We start from the raw sequence: 20343 nt of genomic DNA, 5'->3' as shown, positions 1-20343 counted from the left end.
TTTTCTTGGTGATGATTAATTATCATTATTATTATTATTATTATTATTAGTAGTAGTAGTAGTAGTAGTAGTAGTAGTAGCAGTAGTAATAAGATTACATGTGGCTGAAACTGAACTTAAGTCTGACAAGCTTATGTAGTTTGTGTAATGTAACTTGCGCAATGATGTCCTTCAACCATAGTGGGGTGCTGTAGGAATCTGGTTTATGATATTCACATGTACAGCTGATAGCCTGAGAGACGGCCCTCATTTGCAAAATCTCCCATGATGTATTGCTGAGAGGTTAAACGCAGAGTCAGGAGGATTTGTTCAACTGTTCATAAACACATCAGGATGTCAAAACCAATGTTTTGAGTTGGTAAAACATCCCAACACAGCAAAACAATAAGAAAAAATTAGGAAAAACAGGTAGAGGGCAGGGTATCTGCAAATACCACCACAAATAAAGGGACTATTAGTAGTAGTAGTAGTAGTAGTATCTTATTATTATTATAGGGATTATTTATGAGTCTATACATTGTTTTTTAGAAAAATGTTGCATATTATACCTTTAAGTTTGCTATTTTTATGTTCCAAAATGAATATGCTACTGTTTGTTAGTGTTTATATTCTGTTTGACATGTATTTATAATGTGTTTGTTCAGAACATGGTACTTTATGGTGATAATTGTCATTTTTATGCTAATTTATACCCATATACACCATGAGTGAGCTGGGTAGAACATTTTGTCACTGAATCATAGCACAGTAATAGTACCTCAGTTCTCATTTCACTCTGCTTAGCATAGTATTTACAAATAGAAAGAAAAACATTAGGTAAACACAATGCGTTGTGTAATTTAGACCGGAATGCGAATCAGTAATGCAAGTTCAATACCCAATGAATGCCATACATCAATATCACACTCCGATACCAATACTGAACTGGATGGGTTCCAATTTCAATACAGATGATATCACATCTTGCTTTCACTCTCCCAATCACAACAGCCCTGCCAGTTTGTTCCTATAGGGGGTGTTACTATCTGAGCTCCTGATTTGTATTTGTTTCCTGGTGTTTCTTATACATGGACTGGAAGTCCACTGCAATTACACCTTGTTTTTAGTGCTGCTAAATGCAGCTCTGAGTCTCCAGTGGTCGTGGTTTGGATGATCAGCTCTTCAGTGCCTCTTGAGTGCATTTAGCACCTGGATTCTGTGAATGTCTGCACCATCTGGTCCCCCGGGAACTACATTAATGTCAGATAAAAAGTCTCTTTGTCTGAGAGTGGGATTCATCTGTAGAAAAACAGCTAGAATAGCCCACTTGTAGAAGGCTCATCTACACCAGGGACAAAATCACTTTCCCCTCAAACGGCCTGACCTTAAGCCTATATCGACAGGGTCAGTTAAGACTTTAAAACCACGGAAGAGAAAAAAAGAAAATAAAGGAATGGTTCATTCAGTCGTACTGAGACTGAATTGATAAGATGAGAATGTGGGGGACAAAAGGACAAAAGCAGTGTGTGGATGTGTGAATCTGTGCGAGAGTGTACTCACTTGTCCAGAGCAGAACCTTGAGTTTGATTGCTGGTGAGCCTTGAGAAGACGTTGCGGTCATTCCTAGTCCTCAGAGGAGGGGAGGAGGGGGGAGTGTAGCCATCAGTGGGCCTGATATGGGGGTGGGAGGGTGAGGAGGGTTAAGGACAGGGAAAGAAAGTATGAGTTAAGAGGGAGAAAGTTATGAAAACTACATTACACAGTCAAAAAATGTGATTGATCTTCCTAGAAAATAAATTTGAGCACTATATTGCATGTACCTGTATGCACGGTCGTAAGACTTCCTCCTTGTTATAGGGGAAGTGTCATAACCCCGAGACTGCCTGGGACTGACACACACACACACACATATACAGAAGCAAACTAAGCAAATATTCAAGGGAGTGCACAGGAGGATGATACACATTTATGTAAACTGCTGGGAATCTATAAGCAACAAGGGTTTTATGCAACTTAACAACATTCCTAGCAGACTAAAGCTTGCAGGCTCATTTCTTTTAATATCAAATCGCACACAAACAGGCTTCCTATCCCAGAGGACTGATGCAAATTTCATTGATTTCTCCTTTTCCCTCCCTGAAGCAGTTTCATAACCTAAAAAACGTCTGGCCTCTGGCAGGTTTCCAGTTGTTGATAGTTTGGAAGTGTGCGGTGGAAAATAGACACAAAAACTCTTGACAACTTTGTCTCCGTTATTAGAAAAAAAAGTGTAAGAAAAATGTTCTTTTTTCTTGTTAATGCAATTGTGATATTCCATGGGGTGTTTTCTTATAGCTATACAATTATGCTCATGTGTCTGTCCCCACTTGTTTGTTTACCTCAGTAAAAAACATATTTTATGTTAAATTAGTAACAAATTTTCCAGTTCAACACGTCATCAGTATTCCAAGGACTGCTCTTCATCTTGCTGAAGGGCACTTCAGCAAAACAAATGTTTACCAACATGGGAATTCGAGACGAGGTTCTCTAATTGAACAAGGCCCCTAACCTACAGGCAACCCTGCTGATCTCATACAGTAGAGCAGTGATTCACAACCAGGGTTACTTGTGCCTCAGATGGTACCTCTGCCAGGTGGTGTGGAAGGATTTGTAGAACAGTTCAACTAATTTGACAAAATAGAAGTTATGATTTGATTAAAAAAATACATCCACACACTGATCCATGCTGTAATACCTGAACACTTTCATGCTGTTAAAATGTGCAAGAAGCAAACAGATAGCTTAAAGTAATTAATGGTTACATGACTGATAACTGATACTGATAAAAGTAATGGATAAATTTGATGGTTGGCTTAAAGTAATAAATACGGCTGACCTAATATGGCTTGAAATTTTGTTGAAACCCCTGCTGATTCAGCACTATGGACAGGCCCAGCAGTCACTGAAATAACAACTTCAGGGAGAGTGTATTTTCAGAGTAAATGGGACTTGTTTTGGGGATAAAGGGCTGTTAGATAAATGGGCTTTCAGTCCAATGGGATATTTTTCAGACTGTTCAGTTTTAGAAGATTAGGCCGTCAGAACAATGGCATTCCCCATGGATAAATGATTGATAGCTAAAAGTAACGGCTACATGGTTGATAGTTTACTAAAATAAAGGGATGAATGGTTGATTGTAGGATGAAAGTAATGGAGAAATGCTGTTGGTTAAAGTAATGCATAAATGATAGTTAGCTAAAAGTAGTTAATGGATAAATGATAGCTAGCTTAAGTAATGGATACATAGATGACAGCTAAATGGTTGATAGCTAAAAGTAATGGATAAATGACAGTCTAAGGCTAATGGATACATGGTTGAGAGCTAAATGGTTGATAGTTATAAGTAATGGATAAATGGTTGAAAGAACTTGGGAAACGAGACTGGGAACCACTGCAGTAGAACGTGCAAACATCAGAAACACTGCAGTATTACTTATGAGGTCATAATTCAATATGGCTAAAGTACAAGAGCCAAGCCTCCATCATATCTCTTTCTTAGTGACACTTCAAGGATATCTATTGATCATTATGATTAACTTACAAGGTGTGTCCCCTGATAGGTAAGCTGATGGTGCGGGATGCCCGTTCCCTGTGGTAGGGGTCTCGTAGGGCGAGGCTGAGGCCCAAACTCGCTGTCGCCAGGCTCAGGCCATCCTCCTGGATGTCCGTCAGCGAGGCCAGAGACTTGGTGATGTGCTGCTGCTTGCTGCTTGATGAAGGGTCCAGGATGGGACCCAGATACTCCGCTGACACCGCCTTCATCTGAGCAGACAGACGAGGCTCCATCTGGGTGAGAAATGAGCACCATTTATGTTACAGAAGACCATTGAAGGGAGAATGAAATGAGAGGGATGGATGACAGTGGGATAGGAAAAACCGAGACATAAAATAAAGACTGAATTTAATTAAGGCACAGGAGGAAATTAACACACAGCCTGAAAACAGGAGGGAAAGGGGCAAAAAGAATAGGAAAATAGTAAATAACATGCTAGAAATGATAAATCAGCAATTGTGGGGCCAACCAAAGGCTGGATAGAGAAAAACATTAACTAAAATGACACAGTTAAGGACAGAAAACAGAGCATTAACCAGAGAATAAGAGGGATTGGTGTCAAATCAGGATTTCCTCCTTAGAATATTAAACCAAGCTTCAGGAGGCTGAATACTTTTTAAGTGTTTGCTTTTACTGCCACCTCATGGTTTAAAACAGGAACTGCAGCTGCTTGACAGGCAGTGTGGCATGTGTTTTGACAGTGAAAATTAGCATAAGGGTCTAAACACAATCACTGCAGCAGGGGTTCTCATTTAAAGGTTTGATGACTGAGTCAGTACCAATTTAGACAGGCAGCTCATGATTGAGAGCTGCACAGGAAAAACAATGAACTTGTCGTGTGATTTGTGACTTGTCTTTAATGGTGTTTAACATTAAATTCCTTGAGCACTGAATTCACCTGTTTGCAGATGTGGCAGATCACTTAATCGATCCCCCGAGGTCCGACAATGTAAGAACTGGTCAATTTTTCCTGATTGCTAGGCTGAAATCCCATTTAATATACAATCTATGGTTGAAGCAATTTGTTTCCCGCTGTCCCCTCCTCCCCAGACGTGAGGAAGCTGAGGCAGGCTGCATGAACACAGCAGGAGCGCAAGACAAGCGCAACATTGTAATTTGACAATAACAAGTGACAAAGAGTCCTACACTGTAAGTTGGTCAGCTTTTTTTAAGTGTTAATTGTAAGCCTGTTTTATTGAAAAAAGGCCACTGGTCTGAAAATACACACTCAATTACTCCTTCGAAAGGATTATTGATGATTTCTTATGGCAAATAAACAGACTCTTACTCGCTGTGTGAGCATTCGGCATTAGTTTGAACTCTAATTAACATGACATGGGCAAATAATAACTCAAGTTATGGGCCAAAATAGAAATCGGAATTTCAAAAGATGACACTGCAGCTGTAGCCTTGTTGTCAGAGAAGTGAGGATTTCAACTTAGCATGTTTTCTTAATCTCGTTAAGTCCTTTTTATGATGTATTACAGTAATTATTTCTCCTTTAATCTGCTAAGATGTCCACTGAAAACTTCTAATGTTAGCAAACAAAACTGGTATTGATAACAGAAGGTATTTCCTGCGATAAGTTGTCATTCCTAACCTGACAGATGGTTGTTAGGCAGGTGTAGTCTGAGGCAGTAACTTAAAATGGACCACAGACGGTTAAAACAAAATGCATGTTCAGGGGCCACACAAAATCTTTCTAAGAGTTGCCACTGTCCCACGGAGCTGCACTTTGAGTAATTATGCACCACAGCAGGGCGCCCCTTTAGCTCAGTTGGTGGAGCGTGTGCACCATGCATTGGGGCTGTCAGTCCTCTGCAGTGGCTGCTGGTTCAATTCCCACCTGCAGCCCATTTGCTGCATGTCATCCCCTCTCTCTCTAACCCCTTTCCTGTCTTCAGCTGTCCTATCACAATAAAGGCAAAAGCCCAAAAAAATAACCTAAAAAAATTATGCACTACAGCAAAAACATTAAAGTCATCTGACACCATGCAGCATCATTGTGATTCATAAAGATCTGACAGGCTTGGACACTGCAAGACACAGCACTACCTGATGTTTTGAGCACAGACACTAACAAAACTATATGGAAGCAACGTTAAAATCTGCATTAAAGAAAAATGACTCCTTCAGTGTGTAAACAGGAAGAATGGAAACAGGAAACAGGAAGAATGTGAATTTAAAGCCTGTATCTCACACATCAATAAGACAAATCAGCTGTACCTTTATCTTGAAATCATCTTGGCTGTTGGATTCTTTCATTTGAGAGACACTGCAGGAAAACAGAAAATGAGCGTTAGGGAATAAACATGTATTCAAAGAAAAATGAGAACTGGAGTACAGAGTTTACAGGATGAACATGATGTTTTTTCAAAGATAAAATCAATTTTAGCAGATTGTGGTGTATATTTTTAAAAAGACAGGCAGGATGAGAGGAGGATGTTGTATGATGTTGTGTGTCGAGGATGTTGTGTGGGCGAGCAGATTACAGTCTCACCTGCTGTCAGAGGCTTGGCTGAACTCAGACGGCTCCTCGTCTGTGCTGGCGTAACCATTTTCTGGAAACACACAAAACATGGAATTTGTCAGCCCCCAGCACAACATCTATACACTGCCAATCTGTACGTGCCACATCCTACTCAACCACCACATTTTCCAATCTAATATTTAAATATTTTTCACTTTTAATATATTCTTTAAGGCTGATAGTTTTCTGTTAGTTTGCTTTGTGCAGATTATATGTTGCAAGTGGGTGATTAAAAGAGACCTTATAGTCTAAACTTAACTTTATTTTGTGCCTTTTTTAAGATGTACTGTGGTTTACTGGAAAGCAGTATGGTTGAGTATAATATTGATAAGCCTTCTGTACTTTTATACATTTCATCCCACATGCTGTTAGTATACTAACAAAAGGTGAAAGAGAAAGATGGAAAAAGAGATATGAAGACAGAAAAAGAAGAACAGAGAAGAAAGCTATGAAGGAACATAATGAATGAATGAATAAAGTCTTATAAACTGTCACACTGATCGAAAGACAAACAGAAACCACCACTCACCCTGCTGTACATTGTGGATGAGAGCCTGGAGTTCAGGGATGTATTCTGCCTTTTCTCGCAGGGCATCAAGAATCATGTGATTGTGGGACGAGCCAATCACATCTGTCTGTCTCAGCTGACCCTCCAGCAGTCTGATCTGAGCCTCTTTCTGAGCCACCTGTAAACTCTTTGCACACACAAACACACACATACAATGACCAAACAAGTCAAAGATGATAATGCGCATAACCCTTAACCCAGCTTCTTCCTGTAGTACTGCACAGATGAAGTATGTGTTCCTTTATTATGCATGTGCTCTGTAAAACTGATATATCTGTCATGCTCTTTTCAACTATCTGTATATCATTTTAAAAAGTTGTTAATATTTGTGTACGTTTCTGTAGCACTGATGTTTCTGCTGTGCAGTCTACAAATGTATGTATATTTTGTTCAGGAGAAAAATTATAATGCACACACTCAGTACTGTACAACTTTTTAGCAAATCTCAGTAAATCATGTGCCTGCAAATGGTATCACCTAGTAAATACAGTGTTTTAATTTTCTGAATGATGTTCATTGATCTTGCCTGACATCATGTGCAGTACAATGATACACCATTAGATGGCACTATAAGCATTACTCTGAGCGTCTGCACTAATCTCACTTTTAGCATTGAGTTCAGTTCACTGCACCATCATTAAATAACATGATTTTTATGTTTATTTTTCTTTTGCCAGTAGCAAATATGATGATGGTTAATAAATATTTTTAGTTTACAGACAAGTACAAATTTAAATAGCTACAACAATAGCTGTTTTAAGCCTGCAAAACACACCTATGGATTATTTTTTCTGTTTTTTGGGCCTTGATCAGTCTGCTAGCCCAAATCTTTAGAAAGTCAGGAAAGCAATAAACCATGTGTCTCAGTCAGGACACTTCGAAACCTGATTTCAAAATGTATTTTGTGTTACTTGAATGCAACACACAACAACAAAGTCACATTCAGAGTGATGGGAGTGCATCAGAATAACTAAGTAAAATTCATGCTGCTACTATCAAAGCGGTATAGAGGACTTAGAGAACAACAGTCTGTGAACAGACGCTGAAATAAATTGTCTGCTGGGAGTTTGTGAGGAGGTTTCTGTACAGGCTCTCTCATGCTTCTTCATTTGAAAGCAACATCAAAAGTCATTTAGTCATTATCACAGCAATCCATGCAGATTAGACGGTGATGTCTGGACAAACAAATCCAATCTGATTACTTGCATATAACAGTGTGGATGTCTGTCTCAAAGATCTGATTTGAGAAACATCTGATTTACCTGGAGTCTGAACAACGGATTTTTCATAGCTGCTCTGCATGTAAACTCACTTTGTCAATGGAGGCCTTCAGGAAGTGGTCCAGCAGGTGGCGCGCTTCAGCCAGAGAGCAGGAGCTGATCACCACTGAAGTGTCTGTGGAGTCCAGCTCATCCTGTGCAAAACACAGTTCTGTCAGTTCTTACAGTTGGGCATCAAACATTACCGTGTGTATGTGTCTCTGTTTCTGTGTGTGTGTGTGTGTGCGTGTGTGTGTGTGTGTGTTCATACCTTGGTTTCTTCTATCTGTACAATGGTGGCCTGGCAGTCAGACAGGCTGTCATTGATGTAGTCTATGTTGGCATTCAGCACCTCAATTTCCTCATTAATTTCCTGAAGGAGGCGGTCCTCTGCTTCTGGCCCCTCCCCCTCTGCCATCAGGACCTCCCTCTTGTGTGAGAGAGATTCCTGCTGGCCTGTCAGCTCCTCTCGCTTCTGACTCAGCAAAAACACAAACACAGCAAAAAAAAAAAAAGTCAGAGCTAAACTTACAAAAAATCTGCAAATTTCAAGGTTAAAGAAACAAAATAGCTATTTCCGCATTTGGAAACTTTTTTCAATTTGCTATTTCTTTCTGTCTTCAGACTAAGGAGCATAAAGATTACAGCATTTTTGATGTGACAAATCAGATATAGCAGACAGAAGAATATGTTTTACCCTTAGACCATCTAATTGCACTGCATTTTAACAGTCTGCATCTAGGACGAAAGGAGGAAGGAAGAGCCTCACACACTGGTTTCAGTTACCGACTACTGAGATGAGGTCAGCCAAAAAGAGGATATGACTTCAAACTAATTTTTCATGTGTAATTTTTGTTCTTCATTTTTGACTTTTAATCACAGCTAAAACTGCTGCTCATCTCCCAACAACTATATCATAAAATGCTTGCATTTTTCCATGTCCTCTCAAGTGATATTAAAACTGAGTAAAAACCCAAGTAACAAAACCTAAAACAGCACTATCTCCAGCTTAAGTCAAGAGTAAAAACTGTGAGTCTGTTTCTACCTTGATAAGGCGATCCATGTCAGCTTCTACGTTAGCAATCGTCATCCTCTGCATGACAATGTCCATGACACGACGTTCCAGGGCGAGCCACTTCTGACGGGCAGACTTGGAGAAACTGCTGGCTCTGCCCGCCCCTGCAGCGCTGCCCAGACCTGCTGGCTTACGCTGCAACTTCTTCCTACTGCTGAGGAGAGGAGAGGAGAGGAGAGGAGAGGAGAGGAGAGGAGAGGAGAGGAGAGGAGAAACTAAATTACACCAACCAATAACTGATCTTCTGATCTTTTCATTACCTTTAAAGGTGATATGGTGAACTCGCTTAAAACATGTTTATTTAGCATTCTGAAGTTATGTAGCAACATTATCATTCACTTTGAGTTGTGTTTGTGGCCACCTGAGGAAAACATCTGTCTCTTTAACTGCTAACTGCTTCACTTTCTCCATCTATTAGGGCTGCAACTAACAATTATTTTCATTATTATTAATCCCACCATCATTTTCCCAATTAATCAATTAGTTGTTTTTCAACAAAATGTAAGAAAACGGTGAAAAATGTTTATCAGTGTTTCCCAAAGCCCAAGGCGATGTCCTAAAATGTCTCCACAACCCAATGATATTCAAGTTACTGTCATGGAGGACTAAACAAACCAGTAGAAAATGAAATCACATAATTTGGGTGTTTTTTCTTAAAAAAAACTTTTCAGTTTGGTGTCTCTATTGAGATAATTTTCTGCTGCTGCACGTACTATTTTTTTAAACTCACTACAGATTGTTGGAGCAGGAGAAAGATGAGTAAATACATTTTTGGTGAGTTTTATTTTGTTTTTGTCAAGTTTGAATGAAATGTGTTTTACAATGATAAAAGAAGTGTCTGTGTAAATGGAGTATGGTGGGTTTGGTGATAAATTGGCTGTTTCTGGTAATAAAAAATCTTCCTTTTTAACAAAAATGTCTACCTCTGTAAGGATCCTTCCAATAATGTTGTCATTACAATAACAGCCTCAACCTGTCAGTGGCAAAACAAGCACTTCTTGTGGACAATGGTTTGCAATTTCCCATAAGGATTACATTGCAGCCCTTTTCACCGGCTGACAGCTGCAGCACTCTCACTCAATACTGGACCAATTTCAAAAATTGTTGTATCTGTTAGTCACTTAGACACAAAAACATGGGAAAACAGAGTCTAGGTTAACAATGAAGTTACCCTTTAATAAAGCTTATGTAAAGTACAGGTTATAAAATAACTACTTACCCAATGACCCTGGTTCCATCCATGCTGCCTTCACTCTCTCCCATGTATCCGAACATGTTGTTTTTATTGTTCCACTGTCTCACCAGCCCACTCACAGTCCTCCCAGTCTCAGGTTCAGAGCTGCTCGCTGTAGTGCTGGCTGATAATTCGGCTCCAGAGTCCGTAACTGGGGGGGTCTGGTTCCAGCGGGCCACACGCCCAGCCACGCGGTCTGACATGGGCTTGGCCAGGCGCCGCAAGGCGGTCACCTCCTGGGTCTTCCTGCGCAGGACCAGCTCCTGCTGCCGCTTCTGAGACTCCAGCGCCCGAATCTGATACTGATGGACATGGAGGAGAGAAATGTTTCTTAAATATGTTTGTTATTCAGCCATCACATTTTTTATTTGTTCTTCTAATGTTAATTATATTCCTGAGCTTTTTGTACAACAAGCTTACAAAGTGTTGATCATGAAAGGATTTTAAGACTTAAGACGAAGCCTTAAATAACAGGATTATGAATGAGGGCCATGTTATGTGAGTGTTAATGTGTCCATGCTCATTAATAAGCCCTCTCCTCCAGGGAAAGCAAACAAAGATGCAAATTAATGCAGGCAGAGTATATATTAATCTTCAAAACATAAAAGCGATTCCAAAATCTGTATGCAGCATGTAGATAATACATAAATCAGCCTGTTAATGTGCCGGGTGGACAAACAGATGGAGATCCTGACTGTACATTTGCACACATGTATGCAGGCCTACATGCCAACTCACCAGCATGAATTATTCTTTAAATAAAAAAAGTGAAATTAGACTTTGGACCATGCAGACAACAGCTTTAATATATATTAAACAGGCTCATATACAATGTTGCTCATAATGTCTAACCTGGTTCTCAATCTACTAATAATTTCTCTTTGCAACATTAGTAGGCTGAAGTATCAGAGCAAATATATGAATATGTGTGCTAAATGTTTCTGACTGAAGTATCTCCTGTAGTTTTCTATAGTCTAACCTCCTGTCGTCGCTGCTCCTTCTTGAGCTGGGCAATCTCACGGTTCCTCTTTGCCTCCACCATCCTCCTCCTCTGTTGCTCCTCCTTCATCTGCTTCATCAGTGCCACCTGGGAAGAGCAGAGAGGTCAGACTTCCTAAACTACACTAGTATTCCTGCTCGAATAGTCTTGTTCCTGCTCGTTCCACTCCTCCCCTTACCTTGGCTTTCTTCATCTCGTTGACCTCTAACTGGAGTTTCTTCAGCTCCCGTTCGTACCTCCCCTGGTTTTTAAGGAGACGTGCGTGCTCTTTCTGTGCTGCTTGTAGCTTCAGCAGGTCTCGGTTCATCTCTTTGAGACGTTTCTCGTACTCCTGCCTGATCCGGTTGGCCTTCTCCTCTGTGTAATTCTCCATGGACACTGTGTACCCATGCAATAATGTTAACGACATGTTATCAGGACACCTTATTTTAATGACACTTCTGGGCTTTCAACAACCTAGCCACACGTGTGAACTACAAATCCCATGATGCATTGACTCACTGAGGTTCTGCAGCACGCGGTCTCTCTCCAGCTGAGTGTCTCGGATCTTATTCTGCAGCAAAATGAGCTTCTCCTCGTACTGCAGCTTCAGCATCAGCAGCCTGCGTTGGCTGTTCTCCAGCTCGTCGATCAGCTTCTGTTTGATCTCGATCTCGCAGGTCAGATCAGCCAAGTCTGCCTGGAAGTTGGCTGCTTAAAGAAGAGTTAAATTTACATTATACGCTTCTTTCATGTGAATGAAATAAACAGCAGTCAAATGTCAAAGACGGGCTGCCAACTTAAAGTGTTAAGTTATTGTCCGTTTTACCTTGAGCCAGGAATATTCAACTTCAATTGCAAGTGGGCTGAATAGGAAAATAACTGTGGGTTTGTGGGCTACACAGGATTCTTTGTCAATTAATGGCTACAAATAACTTTTACAGTATAATATTAATAGATACGATTCCTTCAAGCCCTCTGAAAACGAGCCATGATTCGTCTTGTAGAGCCTCTTCACATTGTATTCTTTCATCACACCAGTAAATTTGCACAGTAAATAGATCAGTTTATTACTTCTTGAGGCTGGCAAAGTAAATAAATACTTGTCAATCCATTCGCTCTGGAACTGGCAAGTTTCACAGTTAACTTTATGTCTCTTCAGCTTCAAGAGACATTTTGAAGAGTGCTATGTGACGCTTTGATGTACTTTAAAAAGATGTAACCAACACCGTATTGGTTCGAGTCATACATATATGCTTCAGATGTCTCAAATTAATTTATAGATTAAATATTTAAGTTTAATTTATCATATCACATGTGCCAGCCTGATTTACAGGTAGCCTCTTGTGGGCCATAGAAAAAATCAAAAGGGCTTTATCAGGCCCATGGGCTGCTAGTTGAATAGGTTTGATTCATCTGTTGCCTCTTTGTGCTTCTCTTAGAAACCCTCTTTAAGTCTGCCAATTCAAATTCAGCTCTACACTATAAAATACCTTCTTCTGTCCTCACTGCAGTGTCAGTCATCTGGTAAAGATTGCCAGATTAAGTCTTTGAATAAAAGGGAAATGTAAATATAGGGAATATTAATCTCCAGCCACATTCGCAGCTCTGTGAGGCTGCACATATGCTGCATTCCAGACAACTTGGAACTTGAAAATTTCCGGCCTCTAACTAGAAAAAGTACAATGGAACACCACTAAAAGTCAAATTTCCTACTTATACCACTACTATTCTTCTTCTTACTTATACAGTACTTTATATACTTATACTATTGTATAGTATACATCATTCTGCATGTAAATTGATGTCAAAATCTGTCATCAGTGTTATCAAGTACCATAAAATATAACATATAATGGCACCTGTCACTTCGTGCATGGTTTTATCCTTCTGTGTCAAGGAAGGTGCACTGCTGAGGGTTCAAATGTCAGTGCACTTGCCAATGACACTAATTATCTAGTCATTGTCAGCTTTTGGCATTGTGCATGAAGAACACAGTGAGGCCAGAAGTTTAAAATATCAACTGTGAAATTATATCATTCAACATTGTCTGGAACTCAGCAATGCTATCAGCTAAATGCTAACAGCAGCATGCTAACATGTTAATGTTCACTATATCAGGTTGCTGTTACCATGCTAACATGTGCTTAACTAGCACTACACACAAAGTACTTCTGAGGCTTGTGGGAATGCGACAGGGTTTGGAAGTAATTGGTCAGAAATGAGAAGCTGAAATTCAGGCCAGATGATGGTGCTAGAGGAAAAGTCAGGGGGTCTAACATTTATTATGACACAGAGATCATTGAGGAATCATGAATATCTCTGTAGAAATTTTGTGCCAATTCATCTGATAGACATTTCTGTGGATAAATCAAAACTTTGACCAGCTGGTGGCACTAGAGAAAAGTCAGAGGATCACCAAAGTCACTGGGATTCATCCTCTACAGAACGTACGAAAATTCATCCATTCAAAAGCTGAGATATTTCAGCCTGAATTTATGTGGCGGACTGACCAACAGACTGACATGGACTAAAAACATGAAACTAAAGGGAAGGGGCTGGAGCAGCTATCAGAAACACACCTTTCTCATCAGAGTCCGAGTCCGAATCCACCAGGCTCTCGTCACTGTCAAACCCATCCTCTTCCTCTCTGCCCTCCTCCTCATCCTCCCCCTCATCTTCATCACAGCCGCTCTCCTCCTGCAGTGGAGACATTATGTCCTGCACACAGAAACACACACATCAGACTTTGTTCTGTCTGTTTTTGTTTTAAACTCTTATGAACGCTGACACACTTGTAGCTCTTACCTCGGTGTAATTGTCGTCAGAATCGATCTCTCCATTCTGTCCATTCTGTCCGTTTTCACGACTCTGTCCGTTCTCTCCGTTCTCGTGAGTGTGCAGCTTCACTCTTTTCTTCAGACCTTTCTCCAACTCTGGACTAAAGGAGGGGAAAAAATAACTGTCAACAGCTGGCATTGAGAAATGACACAAATGTCAGTATTTTTCAAGTATAATCAAATTCTTGATCGTCTCTCTAGTTCAACAGTAGTACAAGTGTTTTTTGTCCATTACCATGCACCACAAACACTCTCCTCTATGTAAGTGAGATGTCACACACTGCTAACAACCACATTAAGGCTTTGGGAATGCTGCCAAGTGATGTGCTCGCCGCAAAATCAGACCTCTGAAGTCATCAGCAAAGTCTTCTTCAGCTCATCTACCCCTTGTCATGCCCTTTTAGCTCTTTACATTTTATTACCAGTTTTATTCTCCCCTTTGCTCCCTCTTTTACAACCATCCTGCTTATCACACATCCTATCTCTAAACTCCCATCTACCTCCATCTCTATCCCATTAAACCTCAATTAGCCTGTTAGGCTGTGTACTCGTCTCTCTCATGACCCACTGGCCGACTGAATTAGACCTTTTTGTGTCCAGGCCAGCGTTACTACTCAGCACTGGCTGCATCCCAATACTATTCAGAGGCTGGCCGTCCCAAAGCCCTAATCGACTTGTGCTGCGGCTCTTAAGCTAGAGGAGAGAAGCAATGAGGAGGGAAGAGTATATGGGCAATAATGTACGCTTTTAAAACATGCAATGGATCATTGACAAGGACTTAAAGGAATAATGAGAAATTAAATTTGCATTAAGCTGAGAGGTGTGGATACATGAAGACATGAGGGATTCCTGGAAATCGGAACTTCTGGTGACTTACTGTATGTCCTGAGTTGTTTAAATGATATATTTCTTAGAATTAACTGAAAAAACATTAGCCAGAATGAAATCACATATCTGCTATTTTCTGACACACTTTCTTCCGCTGGCTTTTACTTGGTAGATCTGGTTCACATCTTGTTTTTTAATGGGGAAGTAGCAGATACGTGGCATCTCTTTGTTTTACAGTACAGTTCTGTTGTACTGTGTCCCCCATTTAATTTGGAATTTTAGAGGGAAATAGAATATAAATCTATGATAACATCTCAAATGCATCCGTCTGTCCTCACCTCATCCTTCTCTGCCTCCTCTCCTTCTTCTTCAGCCTCTCGATGTCCAGCTTGGCCCGCCGTAACACGTCGGTCATCTCAGCCTCCATGGACATGGGGACGGGGGAGGACCCAGGTGGATGGCCCGGAGCGGGGCTGAGATTGGAGGAGGGGAACGGAGAACGCGAGGAAAGTCGGGCCATCTGCCGTCGCAGCGACTCGTTCATGGCCTCGCTCTCAAGGAGCTTGGTTCTAATAGAGGGAAAAAAGACGGACAGAAAACTTTCAAATCGACTTATCAAAAAACCTAATTAAAGCTGCTGGTTGTGACTTTTAAAGGATGAAAAAAAACATTCTCCCTCTTATAAATGAAAAGTTAAATCCATAAGAAATCAAATTAACCCCTGTTCAATTAAGTACACTCATGGGTTTTACCTCTACAGCCTTACTTGCTCTGGTTTGACCAGTTGCATAATAGCAGCTTATTTTAGCTCATGTTAGCTAACTTTAGATCTGTGTTGCGGTGTGTCTGACTTAAGGACTCTTCTCTTCTTGGTCTGTTGTTAAAGGTAGAGTACGTGATTCTAATCCAATATACTTTCTGTCCAGCAAATATCTCTTCACGGTCTGCTAGCTGTCTGTTCTCTGTGCGTGCTGGAAAAAAACATCTGATGTTTCGACACAGCCCTGGCAAAAAGCGACTCAGATCGAGCCACATAACACAAGTCCAGCTGATTAACACCAGGTCACGATTGTGCTTGTGCACAGGGGAGGGGGAGAGGAGTTTGGGGAGTGAAAGTGAGAGAGACTGTAAATTTTCTGAAAGAGCCCTGAAGGGAGGGATGTATTTGTTCTGCTGTTGACTTCAGATATCAACAACCTTTCTCTGGAATCACATCATCCAGCTTTGAAAACTGCATTTTACTATTTACCATTATTCCTTAATTGTCAAGTTGGCTGCTGTTCAGCAAACATTATGTTATGTTATGTTATTGTTATTGTTTTAAGGGAATGAGTTGCTGAATTACATCTTGGCAAACACTTTTTTTGTTGAGTTGCATGATAATGATACCATTCTTTTGCCTGTCAGGTCAATATGAAGCTGCAACCCGGAAATGTTTAGCTTATCTGGTACTAAAACTGGAAGCAGGGAGAAACAGCTAGCCAAGCTCTGTCCAAAGGTAACAACATCTGCCATTTTTACACACTGATTTTTGTCCATGGTAATTACTGAGCTTTAGAGGTGCCTATTGTAGGTGTATTATTTATCTTCAGAGCTAGGCTAGCTGTTTCCCTTTGTTTACAGTCTTTATGCTCATCTTAGCTAACTGGCTGCTACATATTGAACAGACAGAAACGCGAGTCTCTCTCAGAAAGAAAGTATATAAGCATATTATTCCCTTAAAAACCACTGACTGTCAGGTCAAAATGTGTGTAATGTTAGTGCAGTTCTAGTTTCGGGTTTGATGATTTGACTGAGGTTTCAGTGTGGTGATGGCAGCAAATAAAAGCATCCTAAAAGGTTTGGAGTTTTTACCTAAGTTCTTCAACCTCTCGGATATAGTTCTGGATTAAAGCCCCGATCTCCTCATTGCCTTCACCTGCAGAGCAAAGAGAGTGAGAGAGAGGCTCAGGTCACAGAAAGGACTCAATGCAATAACAAGGAATCACTGGAAAGAATTATTATTAGAAGTAAGTTTTAAGACAGTAAACTTCACATACTTGACTTGGTCAGCAGAGTGCTGACCTCATTGGCCAGCAGATGTGTTACACGGGTGTTGAGGTGGTCAATTGTCTCTTGCATGGCTTTAACCCTGAGGCGCAGTGTGTCGTTTTCTCTCTGCAGCATGGCGTTCTCCTGATACAGGTCGCTGTAGCCCTCTGAACCATCCTCACATGCCACACGCTTCCCCTGCACACAGAAGCAAACAGTCAGCATGAACAACAATGGACATACCCTGAACACCACAAGCACCTTTGGGAAAAAGAAAAAAAAAATTAGTGCCAAATATCAGAGCCAAAAAAACTGAACTTGAATCCTCAACCTTGCATGTACTTGGAGTTCAATCAAACACAAGGCTATTGTTTAAACTGAGTTGGTCTGCCTGTGGCTTATGAGGCAGCTATTGTTGTATTCTGAATGATACACGCTGAAGGAATCCTGTTGTTTAAGCTTCGAACAGAGCATCACTATTTAATCCAGTCATAGCTCGTAGACATCATTACCTCCACCAATCCAACACTCCATTACTTTCAGACTGCAGTCACATCACATCCCTTATTACCACATCGAGGTCAGCTCGCAGCCCCTCATCGTAGTCACGCAGTCACTTCCCTTGAGTAACCGTGGTAACCCCCCTTAATCGCATAATAGCCTGACAACCCTGCTAAATGATTGCTTGTTTCTTGTTCCCCCGGAGGTCAAAGCTGATGAAAAAGTGGAGACTCTTTGCAGACTTTCCTTGAATTTTTGCCCTATTTCTTGTCACATTTCCTTGTATAATTTCCCACTCGTTCTTAAAGCAGTGGTCCTAGATTTTTTTTCTCCTTGTGTATGACCCTTAGGAAAGACGTGAGACCTGTATTCAAAATATCTGCACCATCTCAACACAGAATGCTCATACAAAAAATGTGTGAATAAGTAATGATTGTTAGAAGTCTAATGTAAAATAAATACAGGCTATAATGAAGCCTTTTGTAAAACAAATTTTGTTTAATATAATGACATTTAATGAATCTGGAAACTTTTCTCAGACCCCCTGGATCCCTATTTGAGAACCACTGTCTTAAAGCACCAGTGTGTACACCATGAGAAACAGGGGCTCTGAAAAAGGTTGTTCCTGAAGGGCTGATGTTCTACACACTACCATTTGGTTCTGAAGAACCCTTTTTAGAAGAAAGGGTTCATCAAGGGTTCTTTCTAAGAATAAAAAGAACATTTTTTGGAAGAAAGAGTTCTTCTAGGAAATGAAGAACACTTTTGTCATCAAGGTAAACCCCTGGATTATAAATTAGTTTGTGGTAGAAGCCACTGTGTGGGTTCTAGATAAAACCCCCTGAATATGATAGGGTTATTGTTGAAACCCTCTGGGTGGGTTCTTGATAAAACCCTTGGAATAAGAAAAGGTTTTTGGTAGAACCCCCTAGGATGGTTCCTGTCAGCATATTTAGAAGATGGAAAGATTCTGGATACAATGCTTGGAGAGGGTTCTGGATGGAACCAGTACACAGAATGGTTCTGTACAGAACCTTTCAAAGAGGGAGGTTGCATGAAATCTTTCACAGAATGATACATGAACCTTTATGTTGGGTTCTAGGTACAAACACCTTGTTTCACTCTTCCTTTGTTCACACACAGGAGAACCTAAAGTGACCTCAAAACTAACAAAAAATGTGAAAGACCGTATCTAGAGCCAGTGTTTGTCCATTCTGGGCTACTGTAGAAACATGGCAGTGCAACATGGCGGCCTCCGTGGGAGAGGATCTGTAGCTTCTGTAGATATAAACAAGTCATTCATTCTGTTTCAGATTCTGATTTTGCACTAATGAAAACTTGGATGGATATTATAATCAATGTCTGCCATATTCTGCCAGTAAATCCCTGTATATCCCACACACTGGACCTTTCAGTGGCTCATAATAGGTAAACTATATTACACAAAGCACATACAGACCTCCTCAGCAGAAGCACATTCAGCTACAGGATCAATTTATCTCTGCATTATGTTATAAAATGCTGGCGTTGTAGCACTGATTAATCTTCTTCATACTTAGGCACTATAGTAAAGGCATAAATGGATGTGGGTGTTCCAGTAAAGCTCTTTAATTTGATAGAAAATCAGCCGCTGCAGACGCAGCCTCTACTTTCTTTCTCTTCCTCCAATACCCTCGTGTCTTGCTCCCATTAGTGTTGTCTGTCTTCTTCTTCTGCTTAGTTTCTATTCTCAGTTTCATCCATCATGTCACCCCATTCACCCCGCTCTTACGGCCTCATTGCATCAGTTACACTGACAGCCATGTGTTAGCTCTCTTCTTCAACCTGCCACATTTCATTCCTCATGTTTTCCCCGCTGTCATTCAGCCCCTCTCATCTTTTTCTCTGCCCCTCCTTGTCTTTATTTTTTCACATCTTTTTTTTGTTTCTCTGCCCCCACAATGTTCCCTGCTCTCTTATCAATATCCACTCCTCCATCTCTCACCGCCTTGTACTCCATCAGTTCCATCTGAAGCCGGGCGATCTCAGCACGCAGGGCGCTTATCTGCTGGCTCGTCTTGTCTTGGTTCACCACCACCTTGTTCTTGATGTTTCGGGCTCGGTTGGCGTACTTCAGTGTGTTCAGCGTCTCCATGAAGTCCCGGTCTGATGGGCTGACGCAGGCAATCATCACAGTGCGACTAGAGAGGAAGGAAATATGAAGGTTCTAGACAACTGTGCATAAAGTATAACAATGTTGGGGGTTGTGATGTCTTTTTGGTACCATGAGTATAACAGAGGTCCCATTGTCAGGGCCTAAAGGAGTAGTTCTGATCATTTGAAGTGGCGTTTTATGAGGTACTTATCAATGGTGAGTGTATTAGCTATAGTAGATGGAGGTCAACATGCCCCTAGTTAGGAGAAACACAGGGGCACCAGAACAGAAGCTAAGCAATATATTGCAGTGGAAAAGGTCAGTAATAAAATATATTTTAGCCACTTTAAAAAAGGTCCACCAAAAGAAGTCAATATCAGTTTTAGTGTACACTATATTTAGAATATTGTCACCTGTTTTACCTTGCTGTCAGACAGCCTTTTATGATGGGAGCCGTTATATAAGCCAAACATCGCCCTCTCTGCAACAATCATCATCACATAGTCATTTTACTATACAGAACATGGGAGCTGCTGGTCTACCGCTGCCTCAATCTGTTAGTTTGTTTGTGTTATTGTGTGACTTCTGGGTTTTGAAAGGTTAGTTCAGATTTAAGAAGTCTGTTTTTCTGCTCCTGTCACTCCTGTCCACAACAGTTCAATGCTTAGCCTCCATACTGATACTCCTCTTTGCTTTTCCTAAACGGGGGCATGCCAGTACTGTTGATGAGTACCTCACACAACCTCACATCAAATAAGTATAATGGTTAATCTGATGATCATTTTAAAGATTA

The 20343-nt window shown here is 40.7% G+C and overlaps 1 protein-coding gene across 1 annotated transcript in view; it reads right to left on the bottom strand.

Moving 5' to 3' along the window:
• kif21b (kinesin family member 21B) overlaps nt 1-20343 on the bottom strand; it is an 86169-nt gene that overhangs the window by 24895 nt on the left and 40931 nt on the right. Inside the window, exons 8-26 of the mRNA XM_084730888.1 lie at nt 19401-19596; nt 16924-17113; nt 16739-16802; nt 15223-15453; nt 14025-14157; nt 13799-13937; nt 11739-11927; nt 11416-11615; nt 11217-11324; nt 10223-10539; nt 8974-9157; nt 8200-8403; nt 7982-8083; nt 6631-6796; nt 6072-6132; nt 5798-5846; nt 3560-3804; nt 1800-1868; nt 1540-1650 (exon numbers count right to left, since the gene is read on the bottom strand). Of these exons, the coding sequence (XP_084587014.1) occupies nt 1540-1650; nt 1800-1868; nt 3560-3804; nt 5798-5846; nt 6072-6132; nt 6631-6796; nt 7982-8083; nt 8200-8403; nt 8974-9157; nt 10223-10539; nt 11217-11324; nt 11416-11615; nt 11739-11927; nt 13799-13937; nt 14025-14157; nt 15223-15453; nt 16739-16802; nt 16924-17113; nt 19401-19596 (2958 nt within the window). The remainder of the gene's footprint in view (nt 1-1539; nt 1651-1799; nt 1869-3559; nt 3805-5797; nt 5847-6071; nt 6133-6630; nt 6797-7981; nt 8084-8199; nt 8404-8973; nt 9158-10222; nt 10540-11216; nt 11325-11415; nt 11616-11738; nt 11928-13798; nt 13938-14024; nt 14158-15222; nt 15454-16738; nt 16803-16923; nt 17114-19400; nt 19597-20343) is intronic.

This window comes from Lutjanus erythropterus, chromosome 2 (assembly GCF_056507025.1).
Source record: "Lutjanus erythropterus isolate fLutEry1 chromosome 2, fLutEry1.hap2, whole genome shotgun sequence".
Classification (NCBI taxonomy): domain Eukaryota; kingdom Metazoa; phylum Chordata; class Actinopteri; order Lutjaniformes; family Lutjanidae; genus Lutjanus; species Lutjanus erythropterus.
The sequence above is the reverse complement of the archived record's forward strand: the minus strand, read 5'-3'. Positions and strand labels throughout refer to the sequence as shown.